The sequence below is a fragment of the Acartia tonsa genome, chromosome 5 (assembly GCF_053477335.1).
Source record: "Acartia tonsa isolate MP-2025a chromosome 5, ASM5347733v1, whole genome shotgun sequence".
Lineage (NCBI taxonomy): Eukaryota > Metazoa > Arthropoda > Copepoda > Calanoida > Acartiidae > Acartia > Acartia tonsa.
In genome coordinates this window covers 23,786,061-23,813,319 of record NC_137264.1, presented here as the reverse complement: position 1 = coordinate 23,813,319, position 27,259 = coordinate 23,786,061, and the positions used below count along the sequence as shown (strand labels likewise).

General features: G+C 29.6%; 1 protein-coding gene across 1 annotated transcript; it reads left to right on the top strand.

Annotated features, from left to right (window-relative positions):
• The first annotated feature begins 401 nt into the window (after positions 1–401).
• LOC145319092 (uncharacterized) lies at positions 402–27,080 on the top strand. Its single transcript, XM_080160938.1, has 30 exons — positions 402–538; positions 1,849–1,887; positions 2,227–2,269; positions 2,566–2,625; positions 2,764–2,828; positions 3,263–3,364; positions 3,456–3,515; positions 4,415–4,472; positions 4,614–4,716; positions 5,163–5,182; positions 5,353–5,470; positions 5,780–5,817; positions 6,241–6,274; positions 6,711–6,750; positions 6,955–7,044; positions 7,277–7,363; positions 7,554–7,592; positions 7,890–8,009; positions 8,067–8,165; positions 8,752–8,816; positions 8,919–8,953; positions 9,347–9,417; positions 9,881–9,940; positions 10,067–10,111; positions 11,339–11,476; positions 17,339–17,422; positions 17,516–17,583; positions 18,190–18,265; positions 19,149–19,199; positions 26,185–27,080. Exons 1-27 carry the CDS (start codon positions 493–495, stop codon positions 17,524–17,526), a joined length of 1,770 nt encoding a protein of 589 aa, XP_080017064.1. The 5' UTR covers positions 402–492; the 3' UTR covers positions 17,527–17,583; positions 18,190–18,265; positions 19,149–19,199; positions 26,185–27,080.
• Positions 27,081–27,259: the final 179 nt, after the last annotated feature.

The window sequence follows — 27,259 nt, the reverse complement described above, 5'->3', positions numbered from 1 at the left end:
GGGTTTTGATTCTTTGTCAGTTGAGATCTCTAACCACAAACCGATTGAGTTTACAATTTTAGGGAGGCTTCACATAGCTTCTGGGATGGTTTAGCAATTTTTCTGTCCCATTTCTACCTCTCAAAACCCTTAGATGAGGGGCGGCGAAAAGCTTTCGATTTATATAGTTTCCTCCCCCCCCCCAGAAGTATGTCAAACGAGATTCGATAAAAAAAACTTAACAATCTTATGCTTATAAGATAGAAAAAGTAGATGGATGTCCGTGTTGTCAGGTGGTTAACGAAGGATCTCGTTTACCGCTGAACCGATATGATTCTCTTTTACAGTGTATCTTCCCATAGGTCCTGGGAAGGGGGGTAACTTAATTTTTCTTACTTTTTTAGAAAACTGTTTTGAAAGTGAGTAATGACTTCCCCTACCCGATGTGCCCCTAGAGGCCTATAAAAACGCATAGTTTGACCAAAACAATATTTTTTCATTCAGATTGGAATAATGTATTTACAATTTTTAGTTTTCAGTTTGGTTGTAAATCATGCAGGTAATATTAATAATATTAAACAATAGAATATAATAATGATAATATAATTGATGAAAAGGGTGCTTTCCCAAAAAGTGCATGTCGAGCACTTAACCTTCCTCCCATTTCTTTTTATTAAGGGGGGGGGGGCAAATAGCGGCTAACGGCTGGCAGCTCAGCTGTTTTGCCATTTTTTGGATATCTATCGTACAAATTAGTCACGAAACCTATTTTCACATAATACTATTTGCCATTCCAAAACGCTATCAAACGGTTCTAGACGGTAGCTGTTGGTACTAGAAGTTTTTAAAAATGTTATTGCTATCATTTAACAAGAATTAAACCAAAAATATGTTTTAAAAAATTGATTACTACGTAATTGATGATGGATTTACCCTGAAAATAGGCAAAAAAGAGCTAAACGGCTGAGCCGCCAGCCGTTACTTTTCCAACTTTTTGTTCGATTTAGGGAAAATAGACCTACCAAGGATTACTCATGCAAAAGTTCAGATCGAAATTCGAATTCTAAGTGCCATTTGCTCACTGATTACGAGATGGTTGCATTAAAATCCACCCCCCCCCCCCCTTGGTTAAATGGATAATTCCACGAATAGTAGTTAAAGACAAAGTATTGATTCCACTATATTTTGTAGCAACGATACACTATAATTCATTTTGTCTGTCCTTCTGTATAACGGCCAAGGAAAACGTGAAATTCTCAGTTTCTATTATATTTGTTATATAACGTTTTTCAGGACAATAGGACTTATTTTTCTGGTATTCATTCGAATCCGGTGGATAGGAACCGGTTCTCATCAATACAAAAAAAAACTATGTCTAGCATCGTATTATATCCAGCTTTCTACGAATATAAAATTTTACAATCATAAGATTAAAACAAGTTTTTTTAGCCCGCGCCTTCGGCACCTCCGGGCTTTTAATCTTATAATTGTACATTCTATATCCGCGGAAAGCCGTTTATAATCCCATGAAAGAAATAACAACTCCTTTTTTTCCATTAAAAACTGTTTACGTAGGTCTGTTGCATATTTTCATATCTAAAATACAGTTAAAATTTTCTTAAATAACATTTAAAGGATCAATATTCTAATTGTTTTAATCCATGAAATGGATCTCCTGGAACTGTCCCTTAAATGATTATTGGATTGATTTCTTAATACCTTGTAAATGAAAAAGAAGATTAATCATTTGTCTAACTACAAATATAAACAAAAGTATTCAATTCTTTGTGGTGGAATATATTGAGAAAAAATCTTTATTATCAAGTCAACTCAACAGTTGTTAGAAAAATGATAAAGATTACATTTTAGCTCAATTTCCAATGGCAGATGGAGAGGGAAATTTAACAGGTGAAATTTCATTGAATTGATGATCAGCACCATCCAGCAGTGATGTTAAACATTATATTAGTGAATGAACTGATTAATATATACAGTCAAATAAACAAAAAATTTGAATTCCACTACGGTTTTATAAGAAATTTGTAGGGTAAATTTTTGTTGAGTTCAAGGTGTATAAAAAATTTACTTCAAAAATACCATTGTATGCTAAAAAACTGAAGTAAATTATTCATAATGCTATCTAATAAAAATTACCATCACTTTTAAAAATCAAAAATTCTTTTTCTTTTAAAAAATTGCACGTTTAAGTAAGTTTGTTTAATGATAACGATTTTTTGAAAATTTTAGAAGTTGACAATGACTATGGTGACTATGGTGAATCATTTGTAAGGTAATACAACTAATGCTGATGATTTTTAAGAATATGAATTTTGAAATTTTTCCCTTTAAGTGTGGGGTAGTCTTTCTTTGCATATATATTTCTTTTTACCTAAACAACAGGACAGCTGCCCTTCCCTTCTTGCTTTACTTTCTTGAATTTTTTTAATATATTGTTCTTGTTAGTAATAAAATGAATGTAGAATTAAGGGTACAAATTTTTAAAGCTATCATACATTTGATGGAGCAATTATTTAGACTCTTGAATTAAGTTGAACATTAAAATTGAAGCTGTTATTGTAATTTTAGAAGTAGTGACCAACTGTGGGCAAATGGAAAAATTCCCTACAGATATATTAACAATGATACGTAAGAATTTTAGCCCCTTGATATAGATTTTAATTCCATAAAAGAAAGGATCAAAAATAAAGACTAAGTTGAAGTAAAAAAAACAAGAGGAAATTGAGAATAATAGTTGACTGATATTTAAAAATTTGTTTGTCTTAGTTATTATGACTTTGAGAAGAAATTAATTAGATCTCAGATGGACTTAATTGAAAGCCAGCTGCCAGGTAAGAAGCAATCATTAAATGGATTGATAATATAATTGTAAAAGAAATATAACAGTAGTAATAAAATTATGTGAAAATTAAAAGAACTGAACTAAATTTAATCAAATTTAAAAGACCTTGAACCTGTGGTCAAAATCATCCTCAGTGACTTGTACTGTACACTTCCAAAGCATATTTCTTAATTAGTTAGCATTATTTTACATATTCAAGTTTAGCTCCTATTTATATAGAAGTAATAAATTATTCTAAAATCTAAAATTTGAGTTTATTATAAAGAAAATGATTATACCAGTGTTAAACCTTAACATTGTAATACTTTTAAGATATCCTACTAGCGGGCAAGATAAGATAGAATCAAATTAAATATTAATTCATGGCCAAATAACATCTTAAGATAGTTTCATGCTCAAAAAATAAATTATATTACTTTTTAGGCTGTATTCAGTTTATAGACATTGAAACCAGTGATCAAAATTTTTATCCTCAAGAATTAGTGATTCATAAAAATGATGTTCTTACTTGTAAAGCAACAATTGGTATTGGATTTCTACTTTATAATAAGTTTAAAATGAAACAGAAGTATACGTTATAATGATTAAAGGGAAAAAATCTTATTATTTTCCTCAGGATTTAGAGAACCAAGGAGTAACTTAAATCTTGGTAAACCAAGCTGCTTTGTAGATGAAGGTAGCATATATTATAGGGTTTAGGTTTTTTTTAAAAAAACATTGGGGGGAAATTGGTAAACAAGAAGTTATTTAATTTTTGCCTTACAAGTTTGTTTTTCATATTTCATATAATATCAAGGAACAAAAAGAAACAGAGGGGTCAATTTTTGGGCATTTTTTTTATATAGATGTGTATTCTAAGAATTTATTATAAAAATTAATGATATCTGAAAAATAAAATTGAAAAAAATCTTAAAAATTCATCAAATGCTTAGTTTTTCTCAAACTAATAATAATTTATTTTTAATATATGAACAATAAAATAATGTTTTGAAAAGTTGATATCTTTAAAATAATTGGCCAAATTTGTAAGGGTGGGGGGGGGGGGCAAGGGATGACTTCCAATCAAAAAGTTAGTTTATATCTATAAAAGCTTTAGTCAAAATTATCTGAATGGTTTATCATATGGTTCCATAGAAAACTATGGTTAGGTAAATTTTTAGGGTTTTGTGGGGGGGAGGGGGGGGGGGGAAGGGGGGAGACTGGTGTATTACTTGGTGTTTTTAATATAGCTCATGCCTCTGATATGATATCCCAAAAATCTGCTCTAATTTTGCTATAATAAGTTAAGCATTAATTTTTGTCAGTTGGACAAAAAATGAGCATTTGATAATTTTTTAATAACAATATTCAGGTATCGTTAATTATTTTCATAAATTTTCTTGTCCAAATTTGTTTTAAAAAGGAAGAAACTATGTAGTCAATATTAGCGTTCAACTCCAGTTTTAACATCATGGAACATAACCTTTTCAGAAAATGACCCCCTTAAAGTCAGCATTAAAAAATATTCATCCTTTAATAACAAATAATTGAAAAGATTTCCTAATACAAATGAGCTAAAATATGAAAAATGTATAGGGCCCACAATTTTGCACGAATTAGGACATGTACTTGGAATGGTTCATGAGCAAAACAGGTTTAATATTTATTCAAACTTTCATTTTTAAGTTGAAAATCCAAACTATCAAATTCTCTCAAGGCTAATTTGAAAGTCAATTATTGTTTCATATTAATTTTACATTTAAATGAATTAAAACATACAAATCTTTTATTTAAGGCCTGATAGAGATAAATATGTGACAATCAATTTTGATTTGGTGGATCCTAATGCTAATAAAAGTATGCAAATAAGAGAAGAGATATTTGGTGAAACCTTTGAGGAACTTGAAATATTTTAGCATAGCATATTAAAATTACTGGTTCACAAAAAGATCAGTTATAAAACAATGTAAAGATTAATTAGTAAAATTCATCAAACTTTTGAAGGCTTTTTTTACTATTTTTAAAAAGTGGAGAAGGGGATATATTGAGGCAAAAGTAATCATACTATATTTACAGCCTAGGATCAGTAAAGTTTAGTACAGGTTAGCTTTGCATGGAATTCTAGAGCTATTGAAAATATTAAGTTACACCCTTTTTCTGAGTAAATTCATTTTCAAAGATAAAAAGCCAGGGAGATGAGAGGTAGGGAGGAGGATTTGGTACTGTATAAAACTTGGGTGAAAATAACAACAAAACATAGAAAAATATACTGTAAAGTAAAAGGAAAATGGATGTTTTAGTCTTCAACATTTTTAAACATTTATAATATTTCTCTTTAAATCAGACTCCATATGATTTCAACAGGAATAAAGGATAAAGATAAATCTATTAAGACTACAATTGTAAACAAAATAATTTAGGAAAAGTAACATTTATTGAGATCCTAACATAAATATGCACCCAATAATAAATTAAACTCTCTATAAGAGCAACAACATTTGAAAAAATATCTTTATGCCTACATCATTTTTAAGTGTAATGCACTACTTAAGAACACAAGCATGTATCCAGAATGAAACCATATGTATGGAGATAAATTGGCCCTATGAAAATATGTTATCTATTACAGATGGTACTTTGAATAAATATCCTGTAAGTATCATAACAACCAATATATTTGGAATAAAATTTTCTCAGTTTCTCTAAATTTAAAGGAAGCCTGCAAGAAATACACCAATCTAACTGCTAAGAGACTTACAAAGCAGTGTAACGAGATGACTTTTACTTGTTCTAAACATTGGTACCACAGTGTTTAATCATAAAGCAATAATCAGCAGGGTTTCATTGCTTTGAGAGCTATTTAAAACTGTCAGAAAGTATTTGTAGTTTAAATAATACTTGGCATCTGCTTATACTTTGTTAAATTATATTCATCTCAATATTGATTTGTCTTTTATTTAGAATAAGCTCTCACCAGTGGATATAACAGAAATCTCTAGGTTAGTGCTCATGATTTTTTGTCTTTTCATTGATATTGATGTTGTCACTTCAGTTAATAGACCTCTCCAAGCACCTTGAATCATACTCTGCATCTTATAATTATGGTGTTAATCATCAGGTTGCCTGATAAACAACCACTCATTTGATTGCATGACCTTTGTCTGGAAGTCTTAACTTTGCTTGGTAATGAGTTGTTCCTGTTTATGGGGCAATATATTCACCCTACTCTTACTATTTATGTTATGCGCCTAATATAGCAGCAGTAGGTACAAAGGTCTCCAGCTTGACGCTGTGTAGTCCAGACTCGAACCAAACAACTCCCCAACAGCAGGCCAACATTTTACGAATTACACTAATGCCACATTTTCAATGATATTTATTTTATGAATTTTAACAATCAATATTTGATTCCAATTTTTAAGAGCATATGACTGTGAAATAAGTAAAGAAGTTGAGGTATTTTTTTCAAAATTTATAAAGAAGAAAATATATTAAATTACGATGCTGTGAGTATTGGTGCAAAAAATGGGGACAAATTTTAAATTGATTTGACGGGGCTGTTTATTTACGTCACAAGTGAAGGGAAAGAAAAGGGAAGGAGGAAAGAAACCCCCTAGAAAAGAGATGGGGGTATGACGTCACACGCCAAAACAATTTGAAATTTGTCCCCATTTTTTGCACCAATACTCACAGCATCTTAAATTACTCACTAAAAATGTTAAATCAGAATTGTGATTCTTGACATATGTTTGCAGCTTTTAAAAAATGCTAAGTGTCTGTAAACAAAAGGCTAATTATAACTCATTAAGAAATTTTAAAAGTATATATGTACATATATTCTGTTATGATTTAAAATTTTAAGAGAACATTGACCTATTATAATAATACTCAGGGACAATACAACAATTACAAAAAGCAGATATTGGGACGAGGTACAAAAGATTTTCATATCACCCACATACATGTTTAAATAAATATTAAAAAATTTCAATTCTTAGAAAATATTTAATAAATATACAACTCATTAATTTCATTACTAAGAAAATAATTGAGAGTCATGAAATTTATTATGGTCTTACAGGATTGTAATATATACATTGTATATATTGAAAGATAATTCTCACTAAATTTTTAAGACCTGATAGTAGCAGCAAATGATGGCGACTATAATTTAACTAAGCAACTCATTGAAGATGGGGCTTCTGTTCATGAATTTGATACCAATGGTAAATTAGTTATTGATAGCAGTTTGATAAGCAGCAATAAAAAGGAATTCATTTTTAATGATGCAATGCGATTCAAAACTATTCTCAATTGAAATTTTTAATTTGCATAATTTTTGGCTGTGAATTGTGCTGTACATTTTTGTACTTAATAAAGATTGTAAAAAGATTTCATAAAATAATTAAGCATTTTATGCAGAATAATCCCCTTACATAAATGAAAACTTATATTTAGGAATGAATGGCCTTATGTATGCAGAAAAGAATGATCATTTAGAAGTGGCAAATTTACTATTAGCAAATGGTGCCATTAAAGAAATTGGTTTGTAATCTTTAAAATTTGAGATTTAAAAATTCAATCCTAATTAGCTCAGTTTGCTTTAGTTTACTTATAAAAAGTAATACATTTTTCAGTAAATGTAATGTTAGAAAAACATGATTGGAATTAGATTTTGTTAATGGATTGGATAGAGAAGAATTGCCAATGTAGCCAAAAATTTTCTTTTTTTTAGCCAAATGTAGAAAAAAATGGACTGTAGACCATAATACAGGTTAAATTATTTAATAATACATATTCAATAACACCCTTTTCCTTAAACTGGCAAACTAATCTTTAACAAAGTCAAATTATTTGAACAAAAAGAATATCTTATTCAGCAATTATTGATATTTAAAATAATTTAGCTTTTATTAATTATCTACCAAATTTTAAACAATTGATTGTTTTTTTTAAATCTAAACAACTTTGATTACCAAGTAAGTTTTGAGATAAATTTGATTGTGCTATAAATTTATGTACTTTATTACCAAATTAAAAAAAGAGCTATATTATTTCTATATTATGTTAGGGTCCTGCTATCTTTTTATACAAGAAAACATGTCATGGAATGCTGCAAAGGAAAAGTGTAATTCGTTAGAGGCTGAACTTTTGTCTATACACTCTAGTCTGGAAAATGACTTCATTATTGGTAATTTGATTTGTTAACTGATTAACCCGAAAAAAATTCTTACCTTTTATGTTTCAGATGCATTTGATTCACAGGTGAATGATATCTTTGGTTATTGGATGGGAGGGAATAATCTTGCTAAAAACAAAGAATGGATGTGGACTGATGGAGCTCCAAGTAATTTGATTTTATAGTTGTGCAGTTATTCCGCAATAAGTAACTGTCCAACACATTAATTAAAGAACATAATTATGTATGTGTATTGGCACAATTATAGTTTAATCATGCTGTTCATATTAGGGATGGCAATCCGTCAAATATTTGGACCAGATATGGATTCTTACAAGAATCCGTCTAAAAAAAAGGCAGATTCCAGCGGATTCCGGATTCTTATTTTTGGCGGATTCCGGATTCAGATTCCGGATTATAGCAATATTTTAAAAGGCTTTTTTTAAATTAAAAATTTAAGTGCTACATATGTCCTAGAAATTAATGTTCTTGATGTATTTTATAATTTACTTTGAGAATCTAACCAGATTTTAAAAGATATTATATATAATGATGATAATCTTTGCCTTCAAAAAGGCGGAGTTGAAAGAAAAACTCAAGACGCTAATTTAGGCCTACCAATTAAGAATCCGAATCCGCTATTGAAAAACGGATTCCGGATTCAGATTCCAAAATTGGCTAAAAATTGGGTGGATTCTGGATACGGATTGCCAACCCTGGTTCATATATATCAATTTTTAAGTAAAACTTTTAGTTTCTTTTACATATTGGAGTAATGGTGAACCAAATGGCCAAGATGCTAAAGAAAACTGTCTGATGGTATTAGATTTTTACAATATATCTTACATTATATCTTTAGCTTAGAAAATTTTTAATTGGAAATTAATATGGATATCTTTATTCTTATGTTACTTACATTAGGCATGGGGGAAAAGTGAAGAAACCACAGGACTAGGGTTGGTAATCCGTCTAATTTTTGGACTGAATTTGGATTCTTGCAAGAATCTGTCCAAAAATAAAATGGATTCTCGGCGCATCAAGATTATTATTTTTTTTTTGACAGATTCCGGATTCTAGCAATATTTTAAAAGGCTTTTAAAAAAATAAATCAAGGGATTAAATTTTACCAGGTACTGGGAAGAATCTAAAGCTGCGTTTTTTCATATTTTCACATTAGCTTTTCTCCTATTACTAGGTGGGGAGAGATGGGGGGGGGGGTGATCTTTGCCTTCAAAGAGGGGGGTTGAAACAATTAAGAATCCGAATCTGCAATTAAAAAAACGGATTAAGGATAAAAAAAATTGGGCAGATTCCAGATTTGGATTACCAACCCTAACGGAAACACTTAGAGAAAAGTTCAGATGGAATGATGTTATATGTGATGATACTTATCCCCTTTCTACAATTTGTAAAATTCCAGGTATAAATCTTAGTGATAAGGGTACCACAATCATCCAAAGAGAAATTAAATTAAACCTTCTACCCATAAAAAACATCTAGGACTCTCCCTCCTATCTCAAGGGCCCCTTGAGGTCTCTTGGGGGGTATCTGCAAGTTACATTATAAAGCACAGACATTTGAACAAACACTGTTTAAGTATTATGTATATTCAAACAGATTGACTGGCAAATTTAGTTGTATAAATGCTAAATTGTAAGAAAACCTAAAAACTAGGTAGAGTTTGTTTTCTTTCAAAAGGCATTTTTCTCTATATTATTACAGTCTAAGAATTTTAAATTTTATTGCCCACCTTTTATAAGAAAATGCTCTAAATATTACGAAGAATAAATCTTTTTCAATATTTTAAAATGTATGTCTTAGATCATTAAAAAATGCAAACTTGTCAAAATAATACTTGTCATATTAATTGTTTCATATTATAGGCGCAAGTGAAATAAGAGAAACTAAAAAACAGATTACCGATGAAATTTCAGTTGAAAATGGTAATATCACTTGAATATATGTATTTAATTCAAAAGATTCACTTTATTTACTTATTATGTTTCTATTTCTGTTCTGCCTAAATGTATATAATCTTTTTAACTTTTCTCTACTTTGAAATTATTTAGGAAAATTCTGTGGGGGTGATCAATGGATATATGAAAACAAAACAGGTATCCTAATCGCTATGTCAAGAAAGAAAATGACAAATATAAAGCAATAAAATTAGGTAAACTGTTAAATTTTAGCAATTATAGAGTGCAATTTTTAAGTATTTTCTTAATATCTCTTTCAGCATTTTATATTAGTTATATTTTAGTAGCAAAGCTACTTTAAACTTCTCTTTAGCTATTTAGTCATCCCGCCAATCATTCCATAATGCTTGAGAATTTCTCTGTTGCTTTTGTGAGAACGTTGTATGCTTTTTATATAGTTATCTTTACATCACTGTAATGGAAGCCTACAGTAAATACACAAGTTCGAATAATGATGAACAGCAATCAGTAGACCCTCCCACATTTCACTTCTATAAAACTTATAAAATTCCCAATTAACTAGACCACTGTCATCTACCCATAAAAGATGCGTAGATTTCATATCTGGAAACCAAAAAATCTAAAGAAATATAATTTATGAAAAATTCAAGATTAAAATTCAAAGTTCAAATTTCATCCCCTTGTAGCTTAAACTTATCCATGATAAAGAAAAACAAATATTCATATGTTGTAATTATTTACAAGTTTGCTTTTATAAAGTTTTGCATAAAATCACTCGAAACATGATTTATTGAATGCTGAATTTTTATGACCTTAGCAAAGCAACTAATAAAAATGTGCATTGATCTACTCCCTCCAGGAAAAATTTTATGAAATACTATATAAAAACAAAACATTTTCAGAAATTAAAAATATCAAACTTTGCTGTTCTTATCATGTTTTTGCGGGATTTTCCTAGTGGATAAAAATCGAAATTTTTAAACTTAATATTCCCAAATATTACATTTCCTTGGATTTTCTAGTTGCCAGAAACAAAATATACACGTCAAGGTTAGCTAGATGGCAGTGGTCTAGTTAAGATTGGGAATTTGAAACAAAATTTTTACAGTAATGTACTGTTCTCTTAGATAATATATACTTCAATTAATGTCTTCATTCCTTGCTTGTAGAGATTTGACCACTAGTGGATTGGGTACACACACATAATTACATCTTGCTAATTAATACCTTTTCCACATTTTTTTCATATTCTTTATCTACTTGCTTCTATTTCTTTTCTTATTTTTCTTTTATCTCAAGATATTTTTTTTACTGTGTATGTTTATAATACCTAATGTAATACAACTTTTCTAGTTTTTTAATTCAGAACAACATTTAATCAATGTATTAATTCTATTTTTGGAGGAAAATGTTATCAAGTATTGAACACAGCCATGAGCTGGTCAGAAGCTAGGAGACAGTGTTCTTCTTTGCCTTACAAAGATGGATATGAATCTAATTTAGCAATAATAAACTCTTTAGAAGAAAACGATTTTATCATGTGTAAGTAAAAGTTGAACATGTTGACAGGATAGGTAACTATAAGAAATCTGTTTTTTTTATAATATACAATGTAACATGTGTAATATGTTGTGTAACGTTTGTGTTACATGCAAGTGCGCAAACGTGGTTTAAAGGGCGAATATAGGTTGAATATGATATGGGCTCAAAAAAACCTTGCCATTCCATAGATTATAAATAACTTAAAGATATTGACATATCCAATTGTATAAGTCTGTTTATAGCTTAAAACCTGCAAATCTCAAGATAATATTATGTAGTTCGTGTGGTTCCCTAAGAAATCCAAACATCCCTGCATCACACAAGGCTGCGTAGGAAGGTTGATTTATAAAGCTTTTGTTCAATCATAGTCATAATGAAGAGGAAAGGATTTGATAAAGGAAAGGATGCTGCAACTTTTACTTTTGATCAAATAAATTTTCCATAACATAATTATGTAAAAGTACATTGAAAAAAGGAGGGCTGAACCACTAATTTTAAAATTAAAATATTTTTTTTTTGCTAAAAGTTGCATCATGTTTATGTGTGTGTGTTTGTGTTACGCATCATCCATATTATATATATTATATATTATAATATAAATATATTATATTCATCATGTATCAATCTAAAATCTTAGTAGAGAAAATAAATTCAAAAACGTAATATTTATCTTTATGACGCACTATAAAGCAAAATTTTTGACGCTATTTAAAGGGAGTGTGAACGTAAAAATTTCTCATCTGATTATCAAATCTTAACATTTACTAGGCACATTTCACTACACTGATCAACCAAAAATGTCCTATTCACAAAAATATCCAGAAATAATGCCTTGATTTTATGGTATTTTGAGAGGGAAAAAGGAAAAAACAGGGAAAATCTGAACGTTTTTGTTTGTTATAATGTTTGTAGGGATATTTAACCTGTCATATATAGTTGAAACAATTTACTTACTGTTAAGGATTTATTTTATGCTATAAAATTGCCAATTCGTTTTTTATAATGTAGTAATTAGGTAATAAAGACATATTTTAAATTCGTATTATTGACAAAAAAAATACCTTACTGTCTACAAAGGGTTGAATCTCATAGGTTATATAAAATAATAATATCCTTTTTTATTGTGTTGAACAATAAATAACCCACTTTGGAGAATTAGTTTACACTTTTATCAGACTGTTTATAAAGAAATATTGCGTCTTTATTATTTACAAATTTGTAATTAAAGGTGGGCGAGAGATGGGCCATTTAAAGTTAATTGGATACTAATAAAAAACCTGTTTCTGGCTTTGTTATTGTATTTGGTTTTCAATAAAAAAATATTGCTTATTTTAACAATTTCTAAGTAACTATACATTGGATTAAAGCAAGGATTATGTAAAAAGTCAGCTTAACTGTTAGGAAAAATCTAGAACTATGTGAAAAAGTTTAATTTTAGCTATAATGGGAGAAAAAGCAATTTAATGCACATTTTATATAATACGGAAAATTTCTTCCTTTCCCCGTACCTTATAAAAATCGTCGGAAAAAGCCGTTTTTTAAGCAAACAAAAGCGCGTTTTGCTCTATCTGTGAGATATTATGAATGAGATAATGTTAATATTTGATATTAAGATGAGAAAAATTTACGTTCACAGTCCCTTTAAAATTTGAATAAAATAGTATATAATTAAAGAAAATAAAAATTTGAATTGTCATTTAAGATGCATGCCAATGAAATAATCAATTAAACTTAAGAAAACTAGTCAAAAAAGTCTCATAAAGGATAAAAAAAGCCGATTCTGTTGGTAATCTCACTTATCATATGTCGAGTTTGGCACTAAAATTGCAATAACTACATAAGGATTTTTTTGAATTTTTAAATTTGGTATAGATATTCTAAAAGTATAGAATTGCACCTAAATTTTAAGCCCATATCATATTCAACCTATGTTCGCCCTTTAACACAGGGAGGAAAAGGAAATTGTACTGTAAATTACACTGGTTTCCAAAGTTTCCTAAACTTTTGGTACTTTTTAAAATTTTGATAATCTTTTAATTATTATGTTTTACAACATGATTTTTTAGTTTTTGAAGAATTGCCTATTATCAATGAAGATGAAATGAGGGTGTTTAAAATAATATTATTTAAAAAGTGAAAGCGTGTAAGGAAGGGTATGTCTGTTCAGTGGTTACGGATATCTTAAGCTTCAGACAGACAGACATCATTCAGCTCTGTGATATTGATAAAGATAAAAAAGCATTTACTGCTACACTTTGAATGCCTTCTCTAAAAAAATTATAAGAATAAACCTTGTTGAAATTTGTATGAGGCAGCAAACACCAACATTTGGTGTAACACGGTTGGACCCTCAGATGTCAAAACTTTATTTTAGTGTTTGGCCAAAATGACTTTGCAATTGTATCTGTAAGTACGTCTAATAACACCCTTTGCTATTTTTAAAATCTTAGAAAATTTTTTTTGCAAGAAAATTGCATAAATTCGCAACCTTTTTTAGAACCACTACATAACTCGAGTTTTAAAACTTTTTATATAAAATCCTTTTTACAAAAAATATCAATAATTACTTAAAATTAAACCTGAAAGAAAAAAAATCTCATTACACGTGTTAATTTGCATGTTTTAGGTCTTTTTTTGAGGAAAGTATAACTTCCACATTTTTGACAATAATTATATTTTTTTAACATTTCAAAGTAAAATATAATAAAACTTAAACGATTTTTCTTGAATTATCAGTTGAAAATTTCATCAAACATGCAATTTAAGTGATGAAAATTTAAAGGGCGAATATAGGTTCGATATGATATGAGCTTATATGAAAGGTGCCATTTCATACTTTTAGAATATCCATGCCAAATTTAAAAATTCAAAAAAATCCTTAAGTAGATTTTGCAATTTTCTGTTTCAATTGAACATATGATAAATCAGATTGACGACAAACCGTTTATTTTAGCCCTTTACAAGACTTTTTTTTTACTATTTTGCTTAAGTTTGATTGACTATTACATTGGCACGCACCTTAAAAGATAACTTAAATGTTTATTATTTTAGATTATATACTAGTTTATTTAATTTTTAAAAAGCATAAAAATAATTTGCGTAGAAGGGCGTCAGGACTATTGACTAGGGTAAATAATACGTCTTAAAGTTTATTTTCTGTACAGAGATCTTTGATTAATTCATGATGGTATAAACATCCCTGATTACGCATTTTCAACACACACACACACACGGCCACAAAAAACAGGGATTTGAAATCATTCTTCCTCCAAGAAAATTTTATTGATTATTTTTTATTTTACTTTTTACATTATTTGATGTTTTTTTAACTTTTAAATATTTTACTTTATATATTTTGTATGAAGGTAGAAGGAGGGTATATTTACCCCTGATTAATTCCCGAAACCTTTTTCTCATTTATTTGTACTGCAAAATAACAACAGTATTTAGGCAAACTCTACACGCATCCTGTTGTGAATATGGGTATTTGAATATGTTAGGGAACCACTCCTCTGACGTCACAAATTAGCCCAATTGGCTAGGTTTTTAGCTATAACGGCCTTATCCAATGGAATATCTTTATTTGCTTGAGTTATTCATAATGTATATACTTGCACCTTTGATATAAGCTCATATCATATCCAACCTATATTCGCCCTTTAATAAAATCATTTTTTGAATGTTTAGAATTACCAATTTTCTACATTTAAAACAAAATGTTAACAAAATTTAAAAACATTTTAACATATAACTTCAAAAATCAATAACATTTTATAAAAAGATGTTTCAAAAAATAAATCATTAAAAGGTATTAAAATGCATTTCAAATTACTTAAAATTAAAACGAGAACATCTTTTTACAATGTATTCTGTGTAATAGAGTTTAAATGACATGATTAGTGAATGAAATATTTCCTAAACTCATTAAGCCTTTTTGTGACTATATTAAAAATAATTTATTTTGTTTTATAGTGTTTTTTTATTCAAATATTTGACAAAATTTTCCCTACGTCAATAAAATAAAGTAATTTTTTTACTGTTTCCAGGTTTTTCTTTATAATTATAACAATTAAATATAATATAAATCTTCATTATCTTTTATTTGAATTATCATACACATTAAAATGTAAAGTATAAGCTAGAATAGCACTTTTTTTAACGAATATTTTAAACTGTTTTTAACCTATTTTTAAAACTATATAAAAAATATACTATGACACCAGTAGAATCAGACTGCAGAGCCTAAATTTGAATTAAATCCCCAATAAACTTTTTTGGGGGGATTTAAATATTAATTTTTACTGTTGCCGTGATCATTTTGACCGAAGCAAAAGTTTTTTTTTTATTTGGGTAAAATTCGTAGCTTTTAGAGTGTTTTGCTTCATAAATATTGTATTCTGGTATAGAGTAAAATTAGGCCTTATGATTTTACTATAAAAATTCACAAAAAAGGTAATTCTTTATAATATATCAACGAATTAACATTAACATGTTTGTGTTCTCTCACTTATTTTAAAAACATAAAAAATGGCTGTAAAGGGTTAAATGACAACAAATGTTTATGCAATACAATAAATTTATTTTTGTCACATATACAAATGCGTTTTAAAATAAGATTATTCAAACTTATTTTTTAAAATAATTTTAAAAAGAATGTATCTTTTATGTGTATGGTTTTCATTCTTTTCATTTTAATTAAATAAAAATTATTTAACTACGTTGGAAATAAGTTACTTTGTGAAAACACTCTTTTTTTGAATTGTTAGGAATTGAAATAAAACAAGACCTTTTATTGGTTAGATTTCAGAATCATTTGTTTTATTGTAAATGTTAGATTTTTCAATGAAATTAATTGTTTTGGAAAAAAAAATATTTCCAATGAACAGAGTAATGTTTTTTTATTGTATCAATATAAAGTGAATTATATAAAAATGTTCTGTAAGCCACAATATTACCCGAAGTAAAAAAAAGGCTTTTGCTTCGGTCAAAATGATTACAGCAACACTAAAAATTAATTTTTAAATCCCCCAAAAAAAGTTTATTGGGGACTCAATTCAAATTTGGGCTCTGCAGTCTGATTCTATAGGTGTCCTAGTATATTTTTGACCCCCCATTCAAAAATAGGTTTAAAACAGTTTAATGACATTATATCAAAATAATTCCTCTTAAATATCACACAACATATGATTGGGAAGTATAGCCATTTCTTGGAGGTATAATATTTACAAAAATACCATTAATTCTGTTTTTATCAGAAGTTAAAAAAAATTGAACAATTCTAAAACAATGGTTGGCTGTCTAGATATTGAGTACACTAAGACTACGGCTCTGTTCTATTGAAATAACGTTGCAAAAAGAGGGGTTCTGAAAGTAATCTACCTAATTATTTTTAAAGAACCAACAAGTACTGTCAGTATCTTTTTTCTTGTAATCTAGCAGACAATCAAATCATAACACAATTTTCATGATAAAATATTCTTCTTCACATTTTAAAAAATATACTGATCAATAAAATGTTCAAAATTTTACTTTGTACTAATTGAAAAAATATGTTGTAATTCTTATTTTAAAGTTACATTTTTATCCCTGACAAAATCATAGACGACTTTTAAAGGCATCTTATCTAAACTTTTTGAAGAAAAACTTAAAAACGTTAATTAAGTATTAAAACTATTTTCTTCGATTTTTCTGAAGTTATTATCGCATTCTATGGGTTTTTTATTATCATTTACTTATATCAAAAGTGCCAAACATTGTACCCTAACTTATTCATTTAATAAAAAACCAAGCGTGGTAAGTTTTTTAATATAACTTTTAAGTTAGCTTTAAAATTTTTCTGCTTCCAATTATTCTCAATTTAAGCTTTACTGAAACAGCCCTTCAATTGGATTGGGCTATCTGATATAGAAACTGAAAATAATTTTATTTGGACTGATGGCTTTGAAGGTATGCTGTAAATTTTTTAAAAGAATTATTGAAATTGCTATAAAACTGAAAGATAATAAACTTACACATAATCTAACTTTAAAAATATTTAAGCAAAACAGTAGGCAAATTTTGTGGATGGAGAACCAAATAATAGCGACAATGTGGAAGATTGTGTTGAGGTTAATGTTTTAAAACACCATAGTAGAGTTTATTCCCCCACATATATGTTTCTGTAAAAAATATATGTATGCAATCAAGGCGTTCAACAACATACATCTTCCAGGGATGTATTTATATATTCTTAATACTAATTCACTTTTCCTTTCTTCTGTTAAGATTACCCATTAATATTAATATTATTGATATCAATATTAATATTTTCACATAATATTCTGTCCTACTTTTCTTTTTTCTTGTTCTTCTTTTGTCTATCCTCTTCTTGACCTTTGTTTCTGTCAGTCTTTTTTCCTAATCAATTTTAAGCATTTTGGACAATTATGAGCCTGGTTGTTCTTGTTTAAATTAGCTATATGGGTGGCTTGTATGTGTCCCAACGGAAAGCAGCGAAGCCATACTTTAATTAACATTTAACTCAAAAGAGTAAGATTGTGGCGGATCTGTGTGGAATCAAAATGGGAATAGTGATGCCTCACGGCGGCTCCTTGATAACATTTAGTTAGTAATTAGTTAGTTACTAATGTTAAATAAGTTTTCCATTTCACATTATTTTATGTTAAACTGATTGAATTATTAATGTTGATTTGTTATGATTGTTTGCAATTTAGATATATCAATCTAGTGGAAAGTGGAATGATGCAGATTGTTCTGTGACTAAATATGGTGTATGTCAGCAAACTGCCTGTAAGATTTTAAAAAAATTATATCTATAATACAAAGTAGCTTGATGTCTGTCCGTCTGAAGCTTAAGATCTCAGTAACCGCTTAACTGATTGGGCTCTACTCTTCAGGGATTATACCTACTGGTCCTGTGATGGTTTTAAGCTATTTTCCTGAGGGGTGGGACACCCCCATCCCCCCCAAAAAAACTTAAAAACCACCCCATCAAAATTTTTTTTTTTTTTGTAAAATCTCGGTAACTGCTGAACAAATTGGGCTCTACTCTTCTGGGAATATACCTTCTGGTCCTCCAGTTGTTTTAGACCATTTTCTAAGTAGGTGGGACACCCCAACCCTCCCAAAAATAAAGAAATCCCAATTTCCAAATTTTTTATTTTTGTAAACAAAAACCAGTAATTGGGGTGGGGGATTCCCACTGCACCTTGGGGCGAAGCCCCCAAAAATCCCCCCCCCCAAAAAAAAAATGTTTCACCCAAAAAAAATTTTGGGCTCTTTGTAACTTCAAAAAATTGAGATCTTTAAAAAGTTGTCGTAATTATAGGTATTAAATAAAATTTACAGAGGAGAATTTTCAATTTTTGTGTATACGGTGAACAACCTGGGTTTAATTTTTATTAATTGAAATTTTTGTGCATACGGCGCACAACCTGGGTTTAATTTTACCAAAGAATAACTTTTTTGAAAATATAACTATAAAATTATTCTGGAGGGTTGACTTTATATTACCTCATGAGGCGAAGCCCGTAGAGGCTAGGGTCGAAGCCACTAGTTAAATTATAAAATAGGACTTATTTCATCGGAATCATGTAAATTTTTTATCACAACAGTCTTTTTCAAACTATCAATATTTAATAACTTCAAGAACACAATATACTTATTTGTTTAGTGGATTTGCCTACAGTATCTCAGGATGGCATTGTAGACAATGTACAAGACAGTAAGTGTTTGTGTGCTTTAGTGAATTATTTCAATTTATCTTATTTTGTAACTAAAATTAGACAAGTATCATTGAAAAAGGGAATAGGTTTAATTTGTAAGTATTATTATATAATCTATAAGAAACTGAGCACAAAAACATAACAAGGAGTGATGAAATTTAATGAACTAACATACCTAAAATCCTGATAGTAACACAGTTACCTCGAACCTTTAGCTATACAAATCACCCTAAAGCTTCCTCTTACAAACACACTGATGCTTTATGTTCTAAACTGACCAACTGAGTTATGGAGTAAATGTAGAAAAGTCAAAGTATTTTTTTAAAACAGATTTATGATGTCATAGAACAGTTGATTAATTCATATTTCCCTCTCAAAAATATTTTGCTATATAGTGCTATAGACAATCAATTGGACAAAGAAAGTTGTTGAATAATTAGTCAAAATATATATCAAAAAATTTCATTTTTCATATCTTGCAGCTTTAGTTAAATAGTATTCTATCTTTATAGCATTACTAGCAGACCACAGTTATGGAACCTCAACCACAAAGATTTTTTTATCCAATCTTGACAAGTGAGGTATTTTTGGAAAGAGGAATATACATAGAAAACGCCTATGTAAATTAGAAAATCCGCAGTAATCATATTTGCAATTTATTTGCAAAAATCTGCAACGTTAATTTGCAATATTAATTTCATGCCTTAAATGACTTATTTAGAAAAAAATCTTTTTATGAAATGTGTTTATCTATAAGTTTAGAACATACTTAAGGCAAAACAATTTTCTTTAGTGTTACTTTTTTCACCTTATATATGAAAAAAGCAGTTTCTCACAATTTATGATAAAAAAGGTATAAGAACAAAAAATATGTTTTTTCTTGATGTAAACACAATAATTGGCATAAAATCTATCATTCTAATGTAAAAATCAGATATAGACTCCTTTTTAGAGCAAATATAGTGCAAAAAGTAACCAAGACATTTTTGCAAAGTATAAAAATCTAAAGAAAATAGTTCTCTTTGATTTTGATATACATATCAGATAAACATATATAAAATTAGTGATCAAAAACTATAAAAGAAGTTATAACTTTTTTTAACCTTATCATTGATTAAATGCACTTTTAGGTTTACTCATTACCAAAGTTGCACATAAAAACTCTTTTTATTAAGTTATGAAAAAAAATAAATTCAAATCAACAGTTAGGCCTTTTTTATAATGCAGTAGACCATTTTGTAGTTGTTTTTTTTTGGCATTTATTGTGTTTAATTACTTCATAAAAAGAGTTTTTATGCACTACTTCGGTAATTCTTAAACCTAAAAGTGCAATTTAATCAATGACAGTGTTGAAAAAACTTATAACATATTTTATATTTTTAGATGGTTCCACGACAAACGTAGGAGTCCCAAATGTAGGAGTGGAAAAACATCGGAGTGGACAAATGCAGGAGTCCCAAACGTCAGAGTGGGACAAACACAGGAGTGGGACAAACGTCGGAGTGGACAAACAGGATTTTTGGGACAAACGTCGGAGTGGACAAACGCAGGAGTCCCAAAATTTTTTTTCAGTTTTAAATTTTTTTATACACCCCCCCTCTTCCTCGGTCCCCTTATTTTTCTTAGTTAGGTTGATATGATATGATATTTAATCCTGTGCAACTGCGCGCCTCTTGCACGGCAGCTTGCAGGCCTACATGACCATTTGCACCGACATACATTACATTAATGGCCTTAATAATAACCTTATTAATTACAAAATTTTAAGCTAGGGGCGCTAACTCGCTGCTGGTGCCAGTACAGCGAGTTAGCAACAAATATGTTTATTAAAAATTATAATAATACATCAATGTAGGCTGCAGCTGCTGGACAGTTACACTTGACCCATTCTTTCTGGTTCCTCCTTAGCCAAAATCTGGTCGGCTCTTAGAGGTCCTGCGGGCGTGCAGGACCCTTCTGGGGTTCCAATGGGGGCTTGGCTGTCCATGGGTATGGCCGCTGTTCGGCGGCGGGGTGTGTGTGTGTGTGTGTACTTCAACTTCGTTTCGCTATCAGTCGGGGGGTGTGTAAGCCGTCAAAATGCCTCCGGTTGCGTCAGGGTGCGTCAGGTTGTTTCAGGTGGTTCAGGTACGTCAGTGTGCTATTTACCCTGCTCTCCCAACCTCAATGTTCAGGTGACTAAAAATACAATAGTTAACTTGTCCCATAGGGGACAAGGAGAGAAATTTTTTAGATATCTTTGAGGCAGTCCTAACAGATGTGAGGATATCATTAATTTTGAACTGTGTAGAGCTTAGTTGAGAAAAAAGTTAATATACTGAAGTTAAGATAAAATAAAATAAAAATTAATAAAAAAAGTCAAGTATATTTATATATTAGCGTACGGAAAAATAATAATTGCGTAGGTTTAGATACGCAATTTATTGCGTACATATATACGCTGTGAAGAGTACGCAGAAAGTGAGAGTGAATGAACAGAAAATGGAAGTGGGTTATTTATGGAGTGTGTTTGGTCTTTATTAAGACTACAGTGATAAAATAAAGATAAAACTAGAAATGTAAAATAAAAATAAGTCTTTTTATGTAAAATAAACAAAAAACTCCTTAAAGAAAGAGAGATATTTTGCATGTTTACATAAAACATATATAGGGGGGGGGGAGGGGATTAAAGGGGTCTGTGGAGTAGGGTTAAAAATAAATGTATGGATATTTTTGACTTACAACTTGGGGATTATATTGCTCGCAAGTTATGTTCTACATGGATTGTCTGCAGTATTCCGAATTACACCTGAATTACAGAAAATATTCATTAGTTAAAATAAATTAAGAAAAGAGGGTAATTTATTCAATATTGTTTAACAAATGATTAAATAGTTTTTTATGGAATATTTTTTCATTTTGAATGTTTTTTATGTTTGCTGGTAATTCATTAAAGATACGTGGGAAGCGGAAAAGTGGAGTGTTCATAATAAATGAATTTAAATTTGTTCTTGTAGCAAAATTGTTATTATTACGTGTGGGGTATCCATGTATATCATAATTAAATTGCCAGCAATCATCAAATATACGAGGTGTTAAGTTATTTTTAAATTTATGCATAAATTTGCATATGTTGAATTTCATTAGTTCACTATAAGGAAGAATTTGATATTGTTTAAATAAGGGTTTAGTATGTTCCCTGTTATTTTTCGATTTAGCTATTATTCTAATGCAATTTTTTTGAATTATTTTTATGGGATGGAGGGTTTCTTTATTAACACCAGTGAAAAGAATGATACTATAATCCATGAGGGATTTGCAGTAAGCATTGTATAAAATCTTTAAATGCCTACGATCAAGAATATTTTTCATTATTCTTAATGAAAAACAAGCGCGCTGCAATCTTTGGTGAAGGTTGTCAAAGTGGAAACGATAGGACATTTTTTCATCAAGCTCTACTCCAAGGTGACGAGCATGTTTATCGTTCTTGTTTTGATTGTCATTACTTACAAGAGAAAGTTTTGTTATTTTATTTGGGTCATTTTGATTAAAATCATTGGTGTTTATATAGACAGGAAAAGAAAATTTTAATTGCAATTCATCAGGAGAGAAATTTTGTCGTGGTGTGGTGAAGATTAATATTTTAGTCTTTTTTGCATTTATAATAAGGCGATTTGCTGAGTACCACTGGACAATGTGAGGTAAGGTTGTTTGTAGTCCATCAATAAGTTCTGTCAGGTTCTCACGAGCAAGAAAAGTCAAAGAGTCATCTGCAAATAGATTGAAAATAGCATTTGCAATGGCATTTTCAATGTCATTGACAAAGACTAAAAATAATAAAGGACCAAGAACTGATCCCTGGAGGATTCCTAAGACAATATCACGTAATGAACTTATTTTCCCTTTAAAGTAAATGTACTGTTTTCTGCCATTAAAGTAGCTTTTTATTAGCTCTAAAACTTGTCCCCTAATTCCATAGTGGCTTAATTTGCTAAACAAAATATTTCGGTCAATAGTGTCAAAACACTTTTTTATATCTATTAACACAGCACCACAGACCTTGCTCTCTGCTTGAGTGTTGGCAATGAGGTTACTCAAGTTCAGTAGGTTGTGTACTGTGCTAATAGATTTCCTAAAGCCAAATTGTCTGTCAGAAAAGAAGTTTCTCTCTTCTAAAAAATTATGAATATGTTTATAAAGTATTTTTTCTAGAGGCTTACTAAAATTATCTATAAGGCTTAGACAGCGATAATCTTCTGCAGCTGATATATCCCCCCCTTTAAATAAAGTAATACATTTGCTAATTTTCATCCCTTCTGGAAAGGTACCAGAACTTATTGCAAGATTATAAATTGCGTTAAGGGGTACAGATAGGGGCGCAGCACAATTAATAATTGTTTTCATTGCAATGCCATTAGAATCTGTAGAAGTTTTTGGAAAGCAGCTAGTAATTGTATTAAATGTTGAAAGTTCATCTAATGGGGGGATGTAAATTGTATCATTTATTCTATTTGGTAAATAATTCATAAAACTTTGATTTGTTATTGGAATTTGATCAAGTAAGCTAGTACCTAATGAAGTAAAGAAAAAATTGAAATGATTTGCTATTTCAGTGGGATCTGTAATTTTAATGTTATTTACAATTAAATGATCAGTGCATTCATTAGATTTTTCAATGTGCATGGCTTCTCTGAGGACTTGCCAGATTTTGCGGCTGTCAGTACCAGCTTTTATAATAGAAGATTGAAAATAATTCGTTTTGGCTCTTGCAAAACTACGCCTTAATTCATTTCTATATTTTTTGTACTTGTTTATGTTTTCATCTGATTTGTCTTTATGTTGTTTACTGTAAAGCATATGCTTAAAATTTCTACAGTTAAGTAAGTGGTTATTTGCATATTTTTGTTGGGGGGTGATTTTATGGTTTGTTTTAAATGTTTTTTTAGGACAGTAAACATCATAATGACTCATAAATATTTGAATAAATGAATTATATGCGACATTTACATCAACTGCTTGAATTACATCATTCCAATTTTGATTTTGAAGAGCTTCATTTAAGTTAAGTAAATTTTCTTCATGTGTTAGACGACGTTCATAATTATCAGATTTGTTATCAGTTTTTTTAAATTTGATATCAAATGAATTACAGACAATGTAGTGATCAGAAATATCACTGACAATGATTAATGATTTTTCATGATTGGGTACAAAATTTTTCATAAAAAAGACGTCAATTAGAGAGTAGGAATGGGGGGTTATGCGTGTAGCACGCAAGGTGGTATTTAAGAATCCGTTATACGTCATTAAATCGACTAACCGTGTGGCATGACTTGTAGAGTAGGTTTCGAAAATATTCAAATTTAAATCACCACAAACAAAGGTGGGTGCATTAATCTCGCTAAGTTGGTTCATTAGTTCAGAGAAAATTTCAAAAAATAATTCTAATTGATCAGGGCTACTATGGGGCGGACGATAACAATTAATAATGAAAAATTTGAAATTATTTTGGCTAACTTTAAGACATATGCTCTCATGAATACCTTCACGATAATAATTTGGATAAATTTCTTCAAATTTAAAGTTGTTATTTATGTAAAAACCGACGCCTCCGCCTCTAGCAGTGGTTCGGTTTCTACCAATCCAATTATAATCATTTAATTTTAAATGGTCAAGGTTAATTTTTTCTGTTATCCAAGTTTCTTGTAAGGCTAGAATACTTGGAAAGACGTTATTTTTGTTTAAGTTATACAAAAAACAGGATAGGTCAGTAAATTTTGCAAATAAAGATTGAGTATTTAATGAAAAGATGCTAAGCTTGTTATCATTGCTACTAAGCTCTTGAGCAGCATTTAGCTCAGAAACAAAATTGCTTTTAATATTCATTAAGGTTAGGTTAGGTTATAGGCCAGGGGGCCGAGCGCTGCGGCTAGGCAGGCTAGGGGGCCGAGTGCTGCGGCCATAATCATTTTTTTTGTAGCTAGAGGGATATAAAAAATTTTTAAAATTGTCATATAATTAAAATAGCGGAGACTCTTGCGTTTCACTTAAGCAATGTCCACTCCGACTTTTTTCCCACTTCTATGTTTGTCCACTCCGACGTTTGGGACTCCTGCGTTTGTCCACTCCGACGTTTGGGACTCCTACGTTTGGGGTAGGACCTTTTAGATCACTAATTTTATATACATTTATCTGATATGTATATCAAAAGCAAAAAGAACTATTTTCTTTAGATTTTCATACTTTGCAAAAATGTCTTGGTTACTTTTTGCACTATATTTGCTCTAAAAAGGAGTCTATATCTGATTTTTACATTAGAATGATAGATTTTATGCCATTATTGTGTTTACATCAAGAAAAAACATATTTTTTGTTCTTATACCTTTTTTATCATAAATATCTTGGTTACTTTTTGCACTATATTGACTCTAAAAAAGATTCTATACCTGATTCTTATATTTAGTATGATAGATTTTATGCCAATTATTGTGTTTACATCAAGAAAAAACATATTTTTTGTTCCTATACCTTTTTTTATCATAAAACAAGAGAAACTGCTTTTTTCATATATAAGGTGAAAAAAGTAACACTAAAGAAAATGTTTTTGCCTTAATTATGTTCTAAACTTACAGATAAACACATTTCATAAAAAGATTTTTTGCTAAATCTGTCATTTAAGGCATGAAATTAATTTTGCAAATTAACGTTGCAGATTTTTGCAAATAACTTGCAAATATGCTTTCTGCGGATATTCTAATTTACATAGGCTTTTTCTATGTATATTCCTCTTTCCAAAAATACCTCACTTGTCAAGATTGGATAAAAAATCTTTGTGGTCGAGATTCCATAACTGTGAGACTGAAGGACTAAGAATGTTAAATGAGTAGAGTAGATGCCCAGTGATTTGGAGACTCATTAATAATTTTCAGCTTTTTTTCAATTGGCAGCTGAGTAAATTTTTAAGTTACTTGTATTTGCTTTATTAATACTGAAATTTTAATTAAGATGAATAGGAAAACTGTCAAAACTACACAGTTCTCAATGAGAGAGAAAGAGCTAGCACATACAAGACAAATGGCACATTTTTCTGTGATCATGAAGACAACGGGGAAAGAGGGTCCTGGGTGGGACCATCATGGTATCGTATGCTTCCACCTGCAGGCACAAAACTAAGCACCTCACCACCAGGATCAGCTTATTGTGGAACAATGTTTACGGGGTGGAGTGATGACCAACTCCCAGCAGACCTGGTGAAACTAACAACATAAATATATGCTTCTCTTGGAGTGGAAATTTGTGTTCCAAGCCAATTTATGGAAAAGTAACCAATTGTGGAGACTTTTTTATTTATTATCTGGTTGATACACCTGGCTGTAACTACAGATATTGTGCCTTTGACTAATTTCTAGGACACTCAGCCATCAGATCTTAAAACTTTACTTATCCTTGCTAATATCCCATGATCAATTTTTGTTGTTTCAAAAGAAATTATGGTAAATAGTAGACTTTTTATTCACTAGAGGATACTTCCTTTACATCTTATGTGGAACTCAATTAGTCTAAGAAATCTTAAGTTACAGACAAACAAAACCTTAGTATTTTAAATAGCAAGATATCTAAAATGATAAAATGATATTGATATGTATACTTAATATTACATAATATACATTATATTTTAGATTAAAAATAAAAAGCTAAATTCAATTTAATTTATTGAATTTTCTTTAATTGTTATAATGACAAACAGATATAAAATTTTGTATAAAAAAATAATGAAAATAAATTTTATAAACGGTTAGATGCATACTAAAACTATTATCTTTCCTAACTCAATTTCTATGATATTTTAACTTTCATGTAAATTACTGTTTTAAACATATCAATAAATTAATAAGTGCCAATGTTTTTTTTTATCTGTTGCCTAATGTTACTAATTGAAATCTTGACATATAAAAAGGTTTTATTCAAATAAGTTTTTCTATAATTTGATTCTGTTCGTCCGTCTGTATCGGATTGATAGCTCGGGTATCGGTGCAACTCTCTAATAGTTACAAAAAGTCCGTACATGCAGATATTTTAC